We start from the raw sequence: 20,530 nt of genomic DNA, 5'->3' as shown, positions 1-20,530 counted from the left end.
TTTGGAGATTACTTTTTGTACTTCTAAGTATGCATACTCCATGCACAAAGCATGCAACCATAGGATTAACTTGACACAGTTAATGTGATAAACATACACATGTAATAATAATTTATTCCAAGTTTTTGATACTTTAAATACTGTACCACATAGCAACAGACATTTACATTTGCTTAAGAAAAAGTTAAAATAAAATATAATTTTATCTAAAATAAATATGTAGTCCCTATCTAATTTGCATTACAAAATTTTTGAGCCCATCTACTGGCAATGAGATATATTTGATCTTAAACCAGTTCCTAACTGACTTCAGGTAAACTGAAATAAGCCTAATTTAAACCAAAATAAGAGCATCTATACAGCATATCACACTAATTTTAACTAAATCAGTTTATAAAAGCCTCACACCTTGAGTTAAACTGGTGAAATTCTGTGTTTAGGCAAAGCTTTAGATTTAAAATCAATTTGCCAATGTGTCAAAAGCATCAGATAATAGGCAACAATGTTTTACATATTTGTATACCAATACTGATGTGCCCCAAAATAATTAGACTACCAAAATACTTTGGAACATATTAAGTTATTTACCTTGATACTACCAAGTCCATCATTATTCTTGCTACACAAAAGCAATTCCTATAACTGATGATGGATACAGACAGTTTTCTGCTTATAACTTTAATTTTGGCAAAGCATAGGATTGCCATTAACTGGAAAGCAGAAGCAGGTTCAGCTATTTTAAAAAGATCCTATCTTTGAGAAGAGTTGCTACTGGAAATATATTCATATATTATTTATATAAAAAATGTAATTCTGAAAGGTAGTAAACAGATTGGGATAAATTCTGACCCCACTGAAATCAAAGGGGGTTGCCACTGACTCTAGTGAGGCCAGGATTTCACCCATTGATTTTATTATTATTTGTATTACAGTAGTCACAGACCAGGACCCCACTGTGCTAAGCATTGTATAAACACAGAGGAAATTTGGAATTCCTAAATTGTATGATTGTGACAATTTAATTTGGATCCAATTAGGTTCACATGGTCTACATGTGACTACAGTAACTATACAATAAAAGAAAACAAACACACACTCCTATGTTGTCTATTTGGCACTCAGTGAGAATCATAGAAATGTAGGCTGGAAGAGCCAGCCCTCTGTGCCAGGACCAACCTAGACCATCCCTGACAGGTGTTTGTCCAACCCGTTCTTAAAAACATCCAATACTGGGGATTCCACAACCTACTTTGGAAGCCTGTTCTAGAGCTTAACTACCCTTATACTTAGAATTTTACCCTAATATCTAACCCAGGGGTAGGCAACCTATGGCACAGGTGCCGAAGGCGACACGCAAGCTGATTTTCAGTGGCACTCACATTGCCTGGGTCCTGGCCACTGGTCAGGGGGGCTCTGCATTTTATTTAATTTTAAATGAAGCTTCTTAAAGATTTTAAAAACCTTATTTACTTTACATACAACAATAGTTTAGTTATATATTATAGACTTATAGAAAGAGACCTTCTAAGAACGTTAAAATGTATTACTGGCACGCGAGACCTTCAATTAGAGTGAATGAATGAAGACTCGGCACACCACTTCTGAAAGGTTGCCGACCTCTGATCTAACCTAAGTCTCCCTTGCTGCAGATTAAGCCTATTACCGTATATACTCGTTCATTAGCCCGTTCGTTTATAAGCCAACCCCCCAAAATGGAGAGGTAAAAATAGCAAAAATTGTATGACCCTTTCAGAAGCCGACCATATATTTCAGAGTTGGAAAACTTTGGCACCCGGCCTGTTGGCTGGGAACGGCGAACCGCGGCCAGAGGGAGCTGAGGGGCTCCATGCCTGCAGACGCTCCAGGTAAACAAAACGACAATGTATTAGATATTCAATTAAATGATTCCATAGAGCAAGGGTCGGCAACCTTTCAGAAGTGGGGTGCCAAGTCTTCATTTATTCGTGGTAATTTAAGGTTTTGCGTGCCAGTAATACATTTTACATTTACAGGGGCCGGTGGTTGGGACCCCAGGCCGGCAGTGGGCTGAGCGGCTCAGCCCACTGCCGGCCTGGGGTTCCATCCATCCAGGCCGGCAGCGGGCTGAGCAGGGCCGGAGGCAGGGACACCAGGCTGGCAGCAGCGTGCCACAGTAAATCAGCTCGCATGCCACCTTTGGCACGCGTGCCACAGATTGCCGACCCCTGCTATAGAGTTTAAAATCATCAAATTTTGGTGTAGACCCGTTTATAAGCCAACCCCCGCTCTTTGATGCATCACTTTTTTACCAAAAATATTTGGCTTATGAATGAGTATATACGGTACTTTTTGTCCTACCTTTAGTGGACATGGAAAACAATCAATCAATCACCCTTTATAATAGTCCTTAACATATTTGAAAACTGTTATAGTCGTTCCCCCCCCCCCCCCCCCCCCGCGCGCACACACACACACACACGTCTTCTTCAGGTACTAATACCTCTCACTTACTATAAACCCAGTAAAACAACTTTACATTTGCTACTCAATTTACTTGATTAGTGGTTTGAAGAAAAAAAACAAACAAAAAAACCCACACTAATATCTTTTAGCATACCCAACAGGTAAGCCTCATGCCCTGTGCCATTTAGAAGTAACATACTGGATGAATCGGTACAGAGGTATGCAACAGCCTCCAAATCCAAATTATAACATACTCCCTTGTCTTAAGTATTACATAATTTTAGTTAAACATTTTGTTTTTAAATTGTAGTTCAACTTTGCAATATGAAATGATGGTGACAGTAACAAACTCACTTGCCAGCGCTTTCTTTCCAGCAGCATGGTAAGCAACGATGTATTTTTTCCCATCTCGGTCCTCTGTTTTCGTCTCTAATCCAGGAAACAAGGATTTCACAGCGTGGTGAATAATAGTTCTTTTTTCTTTAGTGTCTTCAATAACCTACATTTAACAAAGAAAATTGTCTCACAAAAATGGTCCTTTTTTTGGTCTTGTGTACATATCTTTTTGTTTGTTTTTAAACACAAAAACAAATATTTTTTCTGTTCAAAAACCAACCTTAAGAAAACATTGTCTGACTATGCTTTAAAGGACACATTCTACTTGCTATAATTAATTCATAAAGAGATATATACATAACTCCACTACAAACCTTGAATCTGATGTTTCAAAAATAAAAACCACAATGACATTTTTTAATTTACCAGTTTAATTCTTAGCCAAATTTCACTGCCTGAATGGTGAGTATATCCAAACTGTGTGTCTTTAGTGCACATCTGTATAGAAGCTATACAACTAGATGAGAAGAAATTTTTTTTTAATGTAGGAACGCTTATTAATCCTAAACCAAATTTTTGCCCCTAAATCAGCTCAGCAGTTATTCATATTTGTGTTATTTAAAAATAGCCACAAAACTCTTCTTCCTCTTGTACCTTTTTTCTTCTTATTGTGGAAGATCAAATTCACTGTCTTCTATTAAATCAGCACATGCTATCCTTGGAAACATTCTTTCATCAAAGTGCATGTTTGTTTAATCCCTTGTATATAATCATTCTATAAAATACTCATACACTGAAAACCCAAATACTGCATTAGCCCTAATCCTGCGAACACTTAGGCATGTGCTTAATTTTATGCAAGTGAATAGTCCCAGTGAAACCACGGTTAGTACTCACATGCATAGTTCAGTACACTTGTAAGTCTTTGCAGGATCAAGTCCTAAATTTACAAGTTTTCAGCATCACCTATTCTGATGTAAAGCTCAACAAACCACTTGTATACCTAGCATTTAGTTTTCATGCACACACCCATCTCCTTCCCCAAAAAGGATATGTTAGCCAAGTCCTTTGTATCGTTTTACCATTTTACCTCTATGGCAACACTGGTTTCTTTGTTCTTAAAAAGTTGGAGCTCTTCTAAATGCTGCTTGTCTTCATTTGACAAAACTGTAAATATTTCTTCTGAAGGATCCTAATATATATATATAAAATAACAGTAACTCTCACACAGTCAGAATAAGTTTTCATTAGTGATTTAATTAAAAAAAAAAAAAAAATCTTCTAGCCATTTCTGAAAGCTACTCAGAATTTACCTCATCATCCACTGGAACAGAAAAGTCATCTAAATGGCTTATGCACCCATCTTTTCCTATTTCATGAACGACAAAGTCTGAGTATCTAACAGAAAGAAACACAAAGGGTTAAAAAACAGACAGTGAAGACTAAAGGCTTCTGTGAACAGAATGCTATTTTCTGCTATTTTCCAATAGACTTTATTCAGTTTCTAGATTAAAATTTCAGCCATCTACTAAAAGGCTTTCTCCCCTCCACAGAAAATTACCCAAAAGACACACTAGATACTTTCCAGAATCATCTTCAATCATCACTTGAAAACTCAATATGAAAATATACCTATTTTTCCCCTCCATAGTAGAAGCACAAATATTGGTTTGTTACTGTAGAGTTATTCATGAATATTAAAGTCACTAGCATTTAAAAAGAATCATAGAAATGTAGGACTGGAAGGGACCTCAATAGATCACACAGTCCAATCCCCTACACTGAGAAAGGACTAAGTACAGTAACTCCTCACTTCACGTTGTAGTTATGTTCCTGAAAAATGCTACTTTAAGCAAAACGATGTTAAGCGAATCCAATTTCCCCATAAGAATTAATGTAAATGGGGGTGCTACGTTCCAGGGAAATTTTTTTCACCAGACAAAAGACTATATATACTGTGTGTGTGTGTGTGTATATATATATATATATATATATATATATATATATATATATATATATATACACACACACACACACACACACACTATAAGCTTTAAACAAACAATTTAATACTGTACACAGCAATGATGACTGTGATGCTTGGTTGAGGTGGTGAAGTCAGAGGGTGGGCTATTTCCCAGGGAATGCCTTACCGCTAAATGATGAACTAGCACTCAGCTGAGCCCTCAAGGGTTAACACATTGTTGTTAATGTAGCCTCACACTCTACAAGGCAGCATAAATGGAGGGAGGGGAGACAGCATGGCAGACAGAGACACACACCTTGTGTGTGAGAGAGAGAGAGAGAGAGCGTGCGATGCGCATTGCCCCTTTAAGTACACTGACCACACTTGAAGTACATTGCCTTTTTAAGTAGATCAGCAAGTTGAGACAGCAGCTGCTGCGAGCAAACTCCCTCTGTCCTGAGCCCTGTTGTGTCCATCCCGTTCCCCCTCCCCCACTCTATGGAGATGGGGAAGGAGGGGGCAGGAGCAGGGGGGAGGACACCCTGATATTAGCCCCCCTCACCACCCCTCCTCCCCTCCCCCCTCCCCCCACAGCAAGCAGGAGGCTAGGAGGCTCCTGGGAGCAGCTCCAAGGCAGAGGGCAGGAGCAACACATGGTAGTGCAGGGAGGGACAGCTGAACTGCCGGTAATTGATAGCCTGCTGGGTGGCTGCAGCACAGGGAACTTAGGGGAATGGGGAGCTGATAGGGGGGCTGCCAGTCCACCCTGGTTCCAAGCCCCCACCAGCTAGCTCCAATGGGCTGCTCTTTCTAGCAGGCAGCTGCCAAACAACATTATAAGGGAGCATTGCACAATTTTAAATGAGCATGTTCTCTAATTGATCAGCAACGTAACAACAAAACACCATTAACCGGGACGACTTTAAGTGAGGAGTTACTGTATTATCGATAGACCATCCCTGACAGGTGTTTGTCTAACTTGTTCTTAAACACCTCCAATGACAGAAGTAATTTGTTCCAGTGCTTAAATACCGTTAGGAAGTTTTTCCTAATGTCGAACCTAAAGCTCCCTTGCTACAATTTAATCCCATTACTTCTTGTCCTGTCCTTTGGTTCAAAAAAGAACTAGATATGTTCATGGAGGATAGGTCCATCAATGGCTATTAGCCAGGACAGGCAGGGATGGTGTTCTGTTTGCCAGAAGCTGGGAATGGGCGACAGGGGATGGATCACTTGATTATCTGTTCATTCCCTCTGAAGCACCTGGCATTGGCCACTGTTGGAAGACAGAATACTGGGCTATATGGCCCTTTGGTCTGACTCGATATGACCGTTATGTTCTTCTGTTCAGTGGTTAAGGAGAACAATTCAGCACCCTCCTTTTTGTAACAACATTTTATGAACTTGAAGACAGATATCATGTCCCCCACTCAAATCTTCAATTCTCCAAACTACACAAACCCAATTTTTTCCATCTTTCCTTACAGGTCATGTTTTCTAGACCTTTAATCATTTTTGTTATTCTCCGCTGTACTGTTTCCAATTTGTCCACATTTTTCCCACACAATACTCCCGGTGAGGCCTTATCTGTGTTGAGTAGAGTAGAAGAATTACTTACTTCTTGCTTACAATACCCCTGCTAATACACCCCAGAATGATGTTCACTTTTTTTTTTTTTTTTTTGGCAACAGTATTACACTGTTGACTCAATGTATTTAGTTACTTAGTTTGTGATCCACTGTAACCCCCCAGGTCCTTTTCTGCAGTACTCTTTCCTAGGCAATCATTTCCCATTTTGTATTGGTGCAATTGATTATTCCTTCCTAAGCGTAGTACTTTAAATTTATCCTTATTGAATTTCATCCTACTTAATTCAGAACACTTCTCCACTTTATCAAGATCATTTTGAATTCTAATTCTGCCCTCCAAAGCGCTTGTAATCTCGGTATCATCCGGAAACTTTATAACTGTACTCTCTATCCCATTATCCAAATAATTTATGAAGAAATTGAATAGAACCAGACTTAAGACAGATCCCTATAGGACCCCACTTGACATGCCTTTCCAGCTTGATCGTGAACCACTGATAACTACTCTGAGTACAGTTTACCAGTCACTAGTGCACCCACCTTATAGTAGGTTCATCTACAAAGGTATCAGAGAAGAGAAAGAGTATATATAAATTAGGAAAGACAGGGAATGTAAAAAAAAGTTATTTGAAATTACAGGAACGGTGCAAGTGGACATTAAAAAAAAAAAGAGGGTGTGGGTCAATTCTTGAGCCTTCCTTTACAGATCACCATTTTAAACTATATCCTGACTTTCATCTATTTACCCAAGAATTTTTATAAACAACAGTAACGAGATAATTTGATCTCTATCTGTCATTCACACAAAGAAGCAAGCAGCCTCTCCCTACTTCCCAACAAAGGTAAGAGCAGATCACTGTTGTGAATCTTCATGCTACTGAGGCCTCCTTATTTAATCAAATATACTATAACATTTATTAGTCTAATAAGTAGCTAACTAGGCTCCTCACGTAGATGAACAAAGTACTTTATATAATGTATTATTTGAATTGGTTGATTACTTGCTAAGTTGCAGAGCTCAGAAATTTACTCTCTCACCCCTAGCTGTTAATAAGAATTTCAAAGATTCTACTGTACTGTTATTTCATGAATTAGTACATTAACTCTGTCACTTCAACCAACATTCTTCAGTGCTAGCAGTACATTATGGCTCAACTCATTCTTTTCCCAGGGAGAATGAGTCAGATTTCTGTTCACAGCTCTGCGGGTGGAAATACAGAGAACTCCACTGAAGTAAGAGTTCTTCTGGATATTCACTATAGTAGCAAAGCAGATTCTGATCCAGTCTTTTAAAAAAGAAAAAAAGAAAAAAAAATAGAAAAAGAGAGACAGTGAATTGGTGCCAATAGAGGGAACATAAAGGACTTTCTTTCTACATTAGTAAAGCCAGGATAAGTTGTATTTTCTAAAATAAGAATTTTAGAACAGCTGAGAGAAAAAGCTGTCAACTGATTGTGAAATGCTGAAAGTAAGATGGGAAAATGAGGCTTCACTGTGAGATGTTTCTATTGCATTACATCCAAAATCCACACATGAACGTATCACACCTCTATAAAGTCACGTCAGTTTGGCAAAATACCTTCTTTATTATTTTCCCATAGACACTATGGTGAAGGACACATTACAAATGCCTCAGTTAGATATGCTTATAAAAGTCATAAGGGTCAAAATGGGGGGGTGGAAGGACCATAATGAGACTGCAAACATCTCTGTCAAGACAGTATCAAGGTCATGTTTTGCCAACTGAGTTTAAACGTAGAGATGTGATGAATCCACATTTTTTAATTTGAACAAAACTATCAAACACTTCTTACTGGTATTCACCCAAAACTGAATGCAAGTAAGTGAGGCTGTCGTTATCTTGCCAGATCTCTCAAAAGAAACATCTTTCATATGGATAAGGAATAGCCACCAATAAATAGGGATAACAGAGTGTCTTTTTTTTGAAGATTATGTTGTATCTGCAGTTTCAGAGAAAAAGTGCATAACAACGTCTATTTATGGTAAAACTATGTACATACAGGATGACTTTAATTTGAAACTGATTAGGCAAAAATATGTTTAAGTGATTTGCTGAATTGGTGCAATAATTTGTGCACTGTTTCTTCAGAAAGGTTCTGAATTTATATTTTGAGATTTCTGGTGAAAGACAGTATTTATTTTAAGTAAGAGTTAAGAATGCTGTGTTATAATGAAATAAGAATAAGGAGTTTATTATGTAGGCAGTGTGATTTGTGATATCCTCAATTATTTTCAAGTTCTTTAGTTTTGTACATAATGTTATAACTGTCAAGATTTATAAATTTTAGCACCAGAAGAGACTATCAGATTATCACATAGCAACTTTAACTTGTTTTTTCAAAAGTTTTTTGACTTTGGGATCATAAATATTTTGTCACGTCTTTTACATAGATTAGCGGTACTTTTAGTGTGCATAGTACGTATTGTAACTAGATTGTATATTTTGTAAACAGTTGGCCGAAAGTAAGTCAAATTGCAAATTAATATAAGATTATCTTCCTATCATTTAGAGTACCTTTTCTCAGTTTTATTCAGCAGAACACAAACACTTTAGAAAGGCACCAACCATGTACAAATTGAAGCTTTCTCAGAGCCCTAGTTTTAAGAAAAGAAAGCAGTGAAGCACACCTGCAGATAATCCTACTGTATGTTGATACGTGTTGGTGTTATACCAGAGATGATGGTATCTGACGCCTCGGCTAAACAGAGAAGGAAAATGGGGAATAATTGCTAAGGAATTAAAATACAGCGGATTGCAAGATGAAAAGTTACCTCTCTTTTAAGATTCCAGAAAACCCTTTGTGAGAGCTAACAAACTTTGTAATGCCAACATCAAGTTCTATTAGTCCATGCTTCATCATGTCTGCAAAGCTCTCTGGGTCCCCTTCTTCATCACTTTCCTCAAGTTCATTATCTTCTTCCTCACCTTCTTCATTCAGGATTATATCATCTTTCTTGTCCTCAAGCAAAGGTTTCCCAGGTTGTTCAGTTACAATGTCAATGCTTTGCTCAGATTTGCTTCCTGTCTTAGACTCTTCTGAGATCTTTTGCCTTTTAATTTCATCCACATTAGCCACATCATCCTCAGAATGAGGTCGTTTAAAGGAGGTCATTTCTACAGCTTCCATGTCGAAAGGCACAGAGCGGTACAAAGTCCTGGGGAGGAGGGAAAGGACTATTTAAAATGGTGTATTTCCAAATCTTTTTGCTTTTTACAAAAATTATATTTTTAAACATGCAACACACACAAACCAAACAAAAAGCAGCAAATTCTGCATCAACTTATACCTGGGCATCCCAGATTCAATGGATTTGCACAGGTGTAAGTTAAACTACATGCAAAGATACAGCTACCAAGAAGATAGACTCGGCAAACTCAGTAGACTCAGTAGAGGAACAATGCAGGGAAGGGGGAGTAAAGGATTAGGATTAGAGATCCTGACTGAGAAAGACAGAAAAAGCGTTCCTGACAAACAATACATTGTGTCAGGCTCAGGCCTGGTCTATACTTAAAAGTTTTGCTGCATAGCTACGTTGATATAGAGGGTCAGGGGGAGGGGGGAATCACACCCCTAACCAACATGGTTGTTCCGGCAAAAGCTAGGGCTGGCCTTACCATGAGGTGACCTGAGGCGGCCGCCTCATGTGCCAGACTGTGGGGGAGTGCCACTAGGACCCAGAGTGTAGAAAATTGTGTCTGCTGCTGGTGCATATGTATTCTCTCTGCTCTAGATGCACAGAGATGGTGAAGTGCTGTGCTGGAGGAAGGAGAGCACAAGAGACATAACAGGCAGGCAGGAGAAAAGGTGAGAGGGAATAACAGAAAGCAGCAGGAGCTGCAGGGAGAGAGAGGAGGGGGGACCTATTATGTATCTCCCTAGCACCCCCAGGAGCCTGAAGTAATTAACATCAGCTTCTCAGGGAGCTTTCTGTTTCCTGCTGCTTCCCTGAACCCACTTCAGGAGAACAGGCAGTCAACTGAAGTAGCAGGAGCCAGTTAGGCTTGTAAGACGCTGATATCTTCCCTCACTCAGGCCCTGCTTATTTGTCCCCTTCAATTGAGTGTTGAGAGGCACTATAGCTGGCACAGAACAGCAGTCATGAGTGAAAGAAGAAAACGCCCCTCTGGGGCAGCATTCCGAAAAAGAAAGAAAGCAAAGGAAGCTTTTCTGTCTAAGCAGGAAGGAGCATTCCTGAGATAACTAGACACAAATGTTCACGGTGAGCATTCCGGCCCCACCGAGGATGTGAGTGGTGAGGAGATGCCTGATCTTCCAGTACTTAGAGTGCAGGTGACCCGGCAGCTACTGCAGCATACATATCTCCATTTCAAATGGATGTAACCATGCACATTCCTGAAGAAAAGTGTAGATCAGAGAAGAGTGTGATGGAGTCACAAGAAACAGCTGCTGCTGAGTTTAGTTCCTTACGTCTAGATGATCCAGGACTGTGGACCCACTTGAGCAATAGCCTGAGGGACTTCCTTGTAGGGCATGGGCCACAGCAAGTGAAAAACTTCCCCAAAGACAATGAAAATAGAAGTTTCCATCCAACACATTACTGGTGTAAAATCCCCAATGGTGACAAAGTGGAGAGGCCAGGGCTTATGTACTCAAAAACCCAGAATGCTGCATACTGTTCTTGTTGCAAACTCTTCCAGTCTAATGTTCCAGCTACACTGGGTTCTACAGGAATAAAGGACTGGAAAAATCTGGCTAGAAATCTGGCATGCCATGAGAAGACAGCAAATCACCAGAGAGCATTCGATAGGTGGAAAGAGCTTGAGATGAGTCTAAGGTTAAAGGCTATCATAGATGATCAGCATCAAGAGAAGATTGCATCAGAGTCTCTTTACTGGCAAAATGTTCTGAAAAGGCTCATTCCCATTGTGAGAATGCTTGCTACCCAAAACCTAGCACTGCGTGGCACTTCAGATTAGCTGTATGTGCCAAACAATGGAAACTTCCTTAAAATTGTGGAGCTGATGGCTGAGTTTGATGCTGTATTCCAGGAGCATCTAAGAAGAGTCACCACCCAAGAAATGTACACACACGACTACCTTGGAAAAACAATTCAAAATGAGATCATACAGTTACTGGCAACAAAAGTCAAACAGAAGATTGTGGCAGATCTGAAGTCAGCAAGATATTACTCTGTTATTCTGGACTGCACACCTGACATCAGCCATACAGAACAAATGACTTTAATGGTGCATTTTGTAACAACAACAGAACCTAGTGACAATGTCCCTGCAATGGTGACTGTCAGAGAGCATTTTCTAGAATTTATTGACATTGATGATACTGATAAATGTGCTTCTTAAAAAGCTGGAAGATACGGGATTTGCAATAGCTGACATGAGATGTCAGGGCTACGATAATGGTGCCAACATAAGAGGAAAAAATAGAGGAGTGCAGACACAGATGCAAGAGTTAAACCCTTGAGCTTTTTTTGTCCCATGCAGTTCTCATTCATTGAACTTGGTGCTCAGTGACGCAGCATCAGCTTCTAGTGAGGCTGCTGAATTTTTTAATGTAATTCAAAGCATCTATGTATTTTTCTCTACATCAACGGCAAATTTTGAAGCAACATCTGGGAACATCCTCTCTGACACTGAAAGCATTGAGTGCCACATGATGGGAAAGTCAAGCGGGGGCGATAAAGCCTATCAAACACCAAATTGGGAAGATAGAGGATACCATAGTTGCCATTATGGAGGATAATGCTATGACAGGAACTGTTCATGGGAGAACAGTGGCAGAGGGAAATGGAATCACCAGAAACATACATAACTTCACATTTCTGTGTGGCTTAGTATTGTGGCATGACAATAGAAATAGAAATAAATGTTGTAAGCAGGAGACTCCAAGGTGTTGACCTTGATATATCTGGAGCAATGGAACAACTAGACAATGCAAGGTCATACCTACAGTCTAACTGGTCAGATGAGGGATTTCAAAACGTTGTGAAGAGTGCACAGAAGTTGCCAGAGGAACTTTACACTGAAGCTATTTTCCCACTCATTCAAGAATACAGGAGTCACCGAGGAAGACGACATTTTGATTATGAGGCACGGGATAATCCCATAAGAGACCCCAAACAACAATTCAAAGTTGAATTCTCTAACCAGGTGCTAGATTGTGCAATACCGTCAATTGAAGAACGTTTCTTGCAGCTCAAGGAACACAGCAGTATATTTGGGATGTTGTATGATATTCCCAAACTCCTCACTATACCTGAAGAAGACCTACACCAGCAATGCAGGGCACTAGAGACAGTGTTGACACATGATGACATGCGCGATATTGATGCGAGTGATTTAGGTGATGAACTGAAAGCCCTTTCAAGATACATTTCAGCAGGATCAACTCCAAAGGCTGTTCTGGAATATCTGTGCACAAATAAGATGACCACCCTCTTTCCAAATGCTTTTGTTGCTCTGGGCTTACTTCTAACACTTCCTGTAAGAGTTGCCAGTGGAGAACGCAGCTTCTCCAAGCTGAAGTTAATAAACACACATCTACGCTCCACAATGACACAGGAGAGGCTGGCCGGCCTTGCAACCATCTCAGGAGAGCATGAGCTGGCCCAGACTGTGGACCTTCAGCAGGAAGCAGTTCAAATCTTTGCAACCAAGAAGGCATAGAAAGCACCACTTTGATTATTCAAACAGATAAAAATGCCAGTGTTTACTATGCAGACAAGAAAAGTTACATTTGCTGTTCAGGGGTTTGACAGTTAAGTGTTACTTAAAATTTTTGAACAAGGCATTTTAAGTTGATAGTTCTCTTTTATTGGGTTAGGTAGCAGAGCAGTACCATGAGAGGAGTAGAGCAGGAAGAAGGCAGAATTGAGACCTTTCAAAGTTTTGGCCCAAGCGAGGGGGCATGGGGGCATCATTTGAGCTCCCCCACCTCAGGTGCCAAAATGTTGTGGGCTGGCCCTGGCATAGATGCAGTTATACTTGCAAAAAAGTCCTTTTGCCAGGATAGATCATTTTATTTAGAGAACTAGTACAGGATATACCAGCAAAAGAACTAATTTGCTGGTATAAAATGCTCCTCCAGTCAGGGGGCTTTCCTGTATTGCTATCTTGGTATATTTCTACTGGCAGACATTTTCTAGTGTTGACAAGGCCTCAGACAGGAAAGGACAACTTCCAGAAAAGACTTTGGGGTTATATAAGGAAATTAGAGTGAAAGGATCAGGGAAGATACACTGTACCCCACCAAGGGGAGAAAAAGCGTTTTATGTTTGTCTTTATGAAAGACAGGGGAAGGAAGGTGGTCACATTTTTAGGTAGCATCAGTTTTCCAAAGTTTTCCAGAATGGGTACTCCTGGAATCTCTCCCAGCTGGCACTGGAGAAGAATGATGCAACACCTCCAGCAAATCTGGCCTCTTCTCTTGCCAGCTCTCCTTTCTTCATTATTTTCAACTGCTATGATAGTGCCAGTGCTCAACTATCATACAGCTGTCCACATGGGCTTTGCTGCTGTCAATTTGGGGCCTAAGAAGCTTCTAATCCGTATCTCACTACAGCTAAATCTGACTACTTTGTATTATTTCCCCTTCCAAAAAGATTTCATCCTGTATGCATCAATAATTCAGACATAATGGTTCAATGCGCTGCTCCCTCCCCCGACGCTCTCCCATCTGTATATTATTTCATCTCTTCTTTTCCCAGAAAGAGCTCCTATTCTTCTTCCTTAACTCACACAGTTCTGACCAATGAGTCTCCAGGGGTGAGGTAAAGGAAACCCTGAGTGGGGAGGGAGTGAGCAGGGAGTGAATGAAATAAACCCTGGAGGGCTGTATCTACTCACTCTTGTGGAACTGAGCGCTTGATTCTCTTCACTGACTGCTTCAGTGTCCACTTGTGGGCCAGCAGGAACAGAACTTTGGGGGCTAGAGAAGAAAGGGATAACTGTTTGAAATTATAATTAAAAAATTATTACAACACCTAGGATGTTAAATGGGTCAAAAGTTCTCTACAGATCCCAAGATCTATGGGATTGCCTCAAAGTACTTGGGAAACCCCCACAGATCTGGAATATTGTGCTCCTTACTCATTCCAGAGGAATGGGAGTATGGGGGGGGGAAAAATCACATACCCCCACTGATTCTATAAAAACTCCACAAGCTGAAATACACAGATATTCCTAGCCCTTCTGTGCAATTTTCCCCCATGGAAGCAGCAAGCTGACCCTGAACTTGTGGCTCAGTGTTTATGATGCCTATAAAAGCTCTTTCCACACTCCTGAATGTAAATTATCACCATAAATAGAACACAAATAGAGGTAAATAAGGTACTTTACAAAGGACTTCCTAGTTCTGTGCATCATATTATAGAAAGGATATTATGTAACTGGATAACAGTTAAGATTAAAAAAGAGCACTGATGCTTAGATATACAAAGAAGCTGAAAAAATAGTTTTGTATTACTAATAAGATAAAAACAAAAAACACACTCATAACTGGGATGCCTACAGAAGTTGGATGCCATGAAACTGTAAGAGAATCACCACAGAAACTAAGAAACAGCCAGACAGAAGTTAAGAAAGGCACAGAAAACAGAAAAGACACACCACGCAGAATAAATACTAGCGAGTTAGGTGGACACATCAATGTGGACCTTTATTAACCTCAGTGCTAGCCTATAATAAATTAACTTACTCAAGTACTGCAGAATCTGCAACAGGTAACCAGATGCAAGGCTAGCTCAGATGCAAGGCTAGCTCAGGGTTTTTGATTGATTGTTTGTAGTAGTTATTTCTTTTAAGGGATTTGTATGTGAGTTTAGTGCTTGTGAAAGGTGCCAGATTAATAGCCCTGGAGATCAAAATCCCCATAACTGTACACAGAACAGATACAATACCTGGTTCCATATATCACCCCACCAATATACACACAGATTTTTGAAGAGAGAACAAAAATCATTTGTTGCCAGTAAAGAGTTCAGTCAGGTCACAAACCAATCTTCTAGAAACTTCTTCAAACATTAGATAACATCTCCCACTTGAAAATTTTAAAAATCTATACTTTAAGGAAGACTAACATTACAGGTTAGTAATTTTGTCACCTATTGAATGGTCAGCTGTCCTGAAACTGACCATAACTAGCCATGCATAATACAAGTACTCTCAGAAATTTAGACATTACAATCACTTTTCCAGCCACTACTTGTTTCTCCCTATTTAGATTTTAACATTTTCTTTAGCTCCAAATGTAAATATACCTGTAAAAATAAACAACCAAAAGGATTGTATTAAGTTACAAATAAATCAGAGAGAAAGCTGCTTCACAAACATTTAAAATAATCAACTCAAATGAAGAACCAATAAATAAAACAAAGATTGAAGAAACAACAAAAGTGAAACAAGAAAGGGATTGTTTATTATTATTATTATAAAACTATAAATAATAACAACAAATAATAACAAAGGACTAAAGACCACTAACGGAAAGAGTGGAAGAAAGCAAGCAAAATAGAGGTATCAAACCATGTATTTCTTCATACCTTTCAGTGGATAACATCAACTTCAATCTGGCCCAAAATTTAAACTTTATAAAAAGCTTTTATAAAATCATAACCAATAGAAGTGATTCTACTTTTTAAAAATTCTTATTAAAACTATTTTAAAATCAAGTTTTCTGTAACATTGAAATGCTAATATCTAGGCTACAAACTGAAATTACACCCATTTAAGAAACTGGTTTCTAAATTTATGTAGTTAAATTGGTGCGAACTCCTTGTATAGGTCTTCTTAAATAGGTTTAAGAGAGGCTGATATTGATTTAGCTTTAGTTGATTACCACAGAAAAGCTGCTCCCTTTCCCCTTTCATCCCAAACCCCTCCAGCTACCAAGCATTTACATGGCCGGGCTTTTGCTAATATCTGTAGGAGATAAGAGTGTATCTGTTAACTGTGGCTAGGTCTACACTACCCACCTGAATCGGGGGGGGGGGGGGGGGGGGGGGGAATAGAAATCGATCTCTCGGGGATCGAATTATCTCGTCTCGTCGGGACGCGACAATCGATCCCCGAATCGATGCGCTTACTCCACCAGCAGAGGTAGGAGTAAGCGCCGTCGATGGGGAGCCGCGGAGGTCGATTTTGCCGCCGTCCTCACAGCGGGGTAAGTCGGCTCCGATACGTCGAATTCAGCTACGCTATTCGCGTAGCTGAATTTGCGTATCTTAAATTGACCCCCACCCCGTAGTGAAGACCTGCCCTCAGATTCCCCCCTCCTGAGGGGGGGAGAGGGGGCAGTGCTCACCACTTACAATGCACTGAAACCTTGCAGGGCTACAATCCTCTGGGAAGCCTGCCAAAGGATGTTGACCTATTAGTCTGTTAAGTATCTGTTAGGTGTTTCTAACACTCTAAAACACACATACACCCCCGACCCCCTACAGATTAGACTGTTATCATAGATTGCCTAGTCTAAGAACAGGGGACAAACAAATACCAATTGGAAAATGCTGTTCACCATATGAGAAAATATTTGAAAAATTAATTACTTGAGGGACTAGATGGCTCAAAACTGATTAAGAGAAAGACAGTCTTTCACTTGTACAGGTCACTAGTGAGAAAAGGTTGTTACTATTTGACAGCTGTTTGATTGTCTTAGTCCAGGTACCAGTGGACTGGTGTTCACATCACAGAGCCTGCACCCTTGTTGGCAATTTCAGTAAAGGCCAAGGTTTTATGGAGACTGAACTATCCCTTCATCATTAAAAGTATGGGGCTCTTTTATTCCTTGCCAATGAGTAAACTTATGCTGCTGTGCTTGCGCTGTATCTGTTCTGTAGATACACAGGGAAATTCAATCAGGCACTTTGCACTTTAAAAAGATAAAATGAAGAATGTTAACATTCATATGTAAAGCACAGAGCAGACTCTCCGTCAAATGAAGCAGGAAATTAGAAAAGATAGTAAATGGTAGAATGATACAGGAGGATCTAGGAAGCAGATGCCTCAGTCAACTGCAGGAAACAGTGTGGCATCCATATAATTTAAACATTATACTTAGCAAGGATGGCCCAAATATTGCCCAACTAAGGGGACCATGGCAAGCTGCCAGGTGTACAATTGCTACTCCTATATTTTCAGGCCCGCTGATGGAGGGGGCAACGGGCGCAACTGCCCAGGGGGCCGGGCGATTTAAAAGGGCCACCGCTGGCAGCTCAGCAGGGCTAAGGCAGGTTGCCCGCCCGCCCTCACTCTGAACCACTCCCGGAAGTGACTGATGCCCCGGTGGCCCCTGGGGAGGGGGTCTCCGTGCGCTCCCCTCGCCCCAACTCTGCAGCTCCCATTGGCCGAGAACAGCGGCCAATGGGAGCTATGTTGGCGATGCCTGCAGTCAGCAGTGAGTGGCGACCCCCTGGGTCCCCACCTAGAAGCCACTGCCAGAGGGGTGTGCAGATTGCTTTTGAAAGCCACCTGAGGTAAGCGCCAACCCCCTGACTCCCTCCTCACCCCAACCCCCTGCCCCAGCCTAGAGCCCACACCCTCTACTTCCTCCCAAAACCCACACCCCAATTCCCTGCCCCAGCCTGGTGAAGTGAGTGAGGGTGGGGGAAGAGTGAGCCACAGAGGAAGGCGGAGGGAGTGAGCAGGAGGCAGGGCCTCAGAGAAGGGGTGGGACAGGAGCATGGTCCCAGGGATGGGGTGGGGCAGGGCAAAGGTCTTGGGTTTGCATGATTAGACAGTTGGCAACCCTACTGGCTGGGCATATGGAAGCCCTAGCCGTGCCGGAAGAGCACGTCTAGCAGCCCGTTGGGCACCAGCACTACCCAAATGTCAGGCGGACTGCATCCGTGCAGGAGTGGTTTGTGCATGCATGGGGGCCCTTTGACTGTTTGGAATTGCTGTTGGCGGGCCTGTATATTTTATAAAACAGACATGAGTTCAGTTGTGTTAATCTTTTCTAAAGAGATGCAAGTGGCTAAAGATCCCAGCATGCAATACTCCATGCTCTGGAAACCACTTGGATCAAAAATAGAGCCAGGATGATCATTGGGAGGGATCTGAGCCCCTCATTCAGTGAGAAAGGGCAGCAGGCAGCTGATTACCTACAGACAGATTTCCAAGGGGGGGCAGGTGGGGGACTGAAGGAAGGGAGGGAGGAAAACAAGGTAAGAAGGGATGATTCCAGAGGGGATGGGATCTAAATTGAGGCCTCGGGCCCTAGCGCTGTATAGGCAATTTACACTAGAGAAGTTGGGTTACAGCAAGGCTTAATGAGGGTGGAAGGAAGTGTTTTTTTGGAGAGGAAGTTTCATTTCGGAGTAGGAGAGTTGTTTTAATCTAGCCCTGGCCACGGAGGAGCGCAAGGCAGGATCTGTCTGTACTCTGTGGGCCATGGCTCCGCACTGAAGGTAAGGGCAGCCATGGGGGTGCGGTTAGAACTCAGTGGGCCACATTTTTGTTCACCCCCGCGCAGCTGGCAAAGGGAGAGGGGCAAGGGGGTAACTATGGGCCCGCCCAACACTGATGAAGAAACCGGGCACAAACTTCCCCACAGCCCCACGAGAGGAGTCTGGGATCCACATGGAGCGTACCAAGGCAGGAGGCTGCGCGCCTACGTGGGGAGAGGCTCCTCCCGCTTAGGGCAAACAGTCCTGCGGGGCGAGCGTTGCCCTCCGGGCCGCGTCAGCTCCCACGCGGGCGGCGGGGCAGGCAGCCCCGAGGCCGGGCGAGGCGGCGGCGGGGGACGCTTACCCGGAGCTTGACACTGCCGGTAGCAAAGGAGAACGAGCGGCAGGAGGCGGCGGCCGCAAGGAGTCAACAACATGGAGCGGGTCCCCGGCCGGAGGTGCGGGGCTGGCGCACGTGTCCGCCCTGGGCTCGGCCTCTGCAGCGGGCGGCCTCAGTCAAGGCGCTGCTGCCGCGGCTGGCCTGGGCCGGAGCGCGCGTCTGTGACTGCTGCTCCTGTCCGGAGCCGGGGGAGGGCGCAGGCAGGAGACAGCCCCCTTCTCAGTGTCATCAGCCCAGCCTCCTGCAGACACCCACCCCGCCCTCCTCCCACCGAGCCCGGCCTCCTGCCCTTCGGATGCCGCTGCTGCAATGAGCCGGGTGGGCCAGGGTAAACAAGGCGCAGCGTGGCCCAGCCTCCGTTCCTGCTGCAGCCATTTCGAGGTAGCAGAGCAGCTCCGCCCCGGAGGAAGGGTTTTGCTGCGTGTTTCCCTGAGACATTTACAATCTCCTTCTCCCTCCTCTTCCAGCTTGGTTAAAAACGCCCCCACGCGCGCGCGCGTCAGTTCTGGGACAAAAGCAAATAATCCCCAGATGCTCCCACGTGCAATTTATTTGTTACCAGTTCAGGCGGCGCGGGGAGCAGGGAACATCCTGGCGGCCTTGTCAGTGCTGCAGCGGGCCTGTGTTTCTGTAAGACCCGTTTCCAGTATTGACTTTTGCCAATCGGATTCAGTCAAAGCCTTACCCTTCCTTGGCGCTTTGTGGGAATGGTTTAGCCAGCACAATTTAGCTGTCGCGCAGTGCGGGGAGGGGAGGTTGTTAAAACAAACAGCATGAAAGATTTCGAATGTCTCACTAGCATGAGCGAGAATTAGCAAGTGGACTTTGAACAATTTAACCCCGTCGATGAAGCAGTATGAGCACGTTACGGTGTTGGCTAAAGGGCTAGTCCAGTTCCCAGTAAAGTCAGTAAGAAAACTGTCAGTCCAGAGGAGGTGGGTGAGGTGATACCTTTTATTGGACCAGCTTCTACTGGTGAGAGAGACAAGCTTTCAAGCTTACACAGAGCTCTTCTTCAGTCTGGGAAAGGTACTCAAAGTGTCACTGCTAAATACAAGGTGGAACAGATTGGCATAAGGAGTTAACACATGTGTAAACTACTTATGCTAAACAAGCTGTTCCAACTTGTACTTAGCAGTGACACTCTAAGTGCCTTTCCCAGGCCTGAAGAAGAGCTCTATGTAAGCTTGAAAGCTTGTCTCTCTCACCAGTAGAAGCTGGTCCAATAAAAGATATCACCTCACCCACTTTGTCTCTAATATCCTGGGACCAACAGGGATAGAACAACACTGCATACAATCTAGCGTTTTTGTCTGTGCACCACTGCCCTCTCTAGCCCAGCATATAAAACAGGCACAAACCCTCAGGCTGCCTTTAAAAGGAATAAAAACACCTGCATTCAGAGCAGCAGCA

General features: G+C 42.4%; 1 protein-coding gene across 10 annotated transcripts in view; it reads right to left on the bottom strand.

The window, feature by feature from the left end:
* The window catches only part of PUS7 (pseudouridine synthase 7), a 45,722-nt gene extending 25,875 nt beyond the window's left edge, over positions 1–19,847 (bottom strand). Inside the window, exons 1-6 of one of the 10 annotated variants that reach the window (XM_005292374.4) lie at positions 19,677–19,847; positions 14,180–14,261; positions 9,127–9,510; positions 4,092–4,176; positions 3,869–3,970; positions 2,797–2,941 (exon numbers count right to left, since the gene is read on the bottom strand). In XM_005292374.4, coding sequence (XP_005292431.1) covers positions 2,797–2,941; positions 3,869–3,970; positions 4,092–4,176; positions 9,127–9,482 — 688 coding nt within the window. In that variant the 5' untranslated portion in view covers positions 9,483–9,510; positions 14,180–14,261; positions 19,677–19,847. Of the gene's footprint in view, positions 1–2,796; positions 2,942–3,868; positions 3,971–4,091; positions 4,177–9,126; positions 9,511–14,179; positions 14,262–18,921; positions 19,046–19,081; positions 19,512–19,676 lie in introns of those variants that run through there. The other 9 variants (XM_005292372.5, XM_005292373.5, XM_005292375.5 and 6 more) reach the window with 9 other exon arrangements.
* Positions 19,848–20,530: the final 683 nt, after the last annotated feature.

Source organism: Chrysemys picta, chromosome 1, assembly GCF_011386835.1.
Source record: "Chrysemys picta bellii isolate R12L10 chromosome 1, ASM1138683v2, whole genome shotgun sequence".
Taxonomy (NCBI): Eukaryota; Metazoa; Chordata; order Testudines; family Emydidae; genus Chrysemys; species Chrysemys picta.
This window is presented reverse-complemented; position numbering and strand designations above follow the sequence as displayed.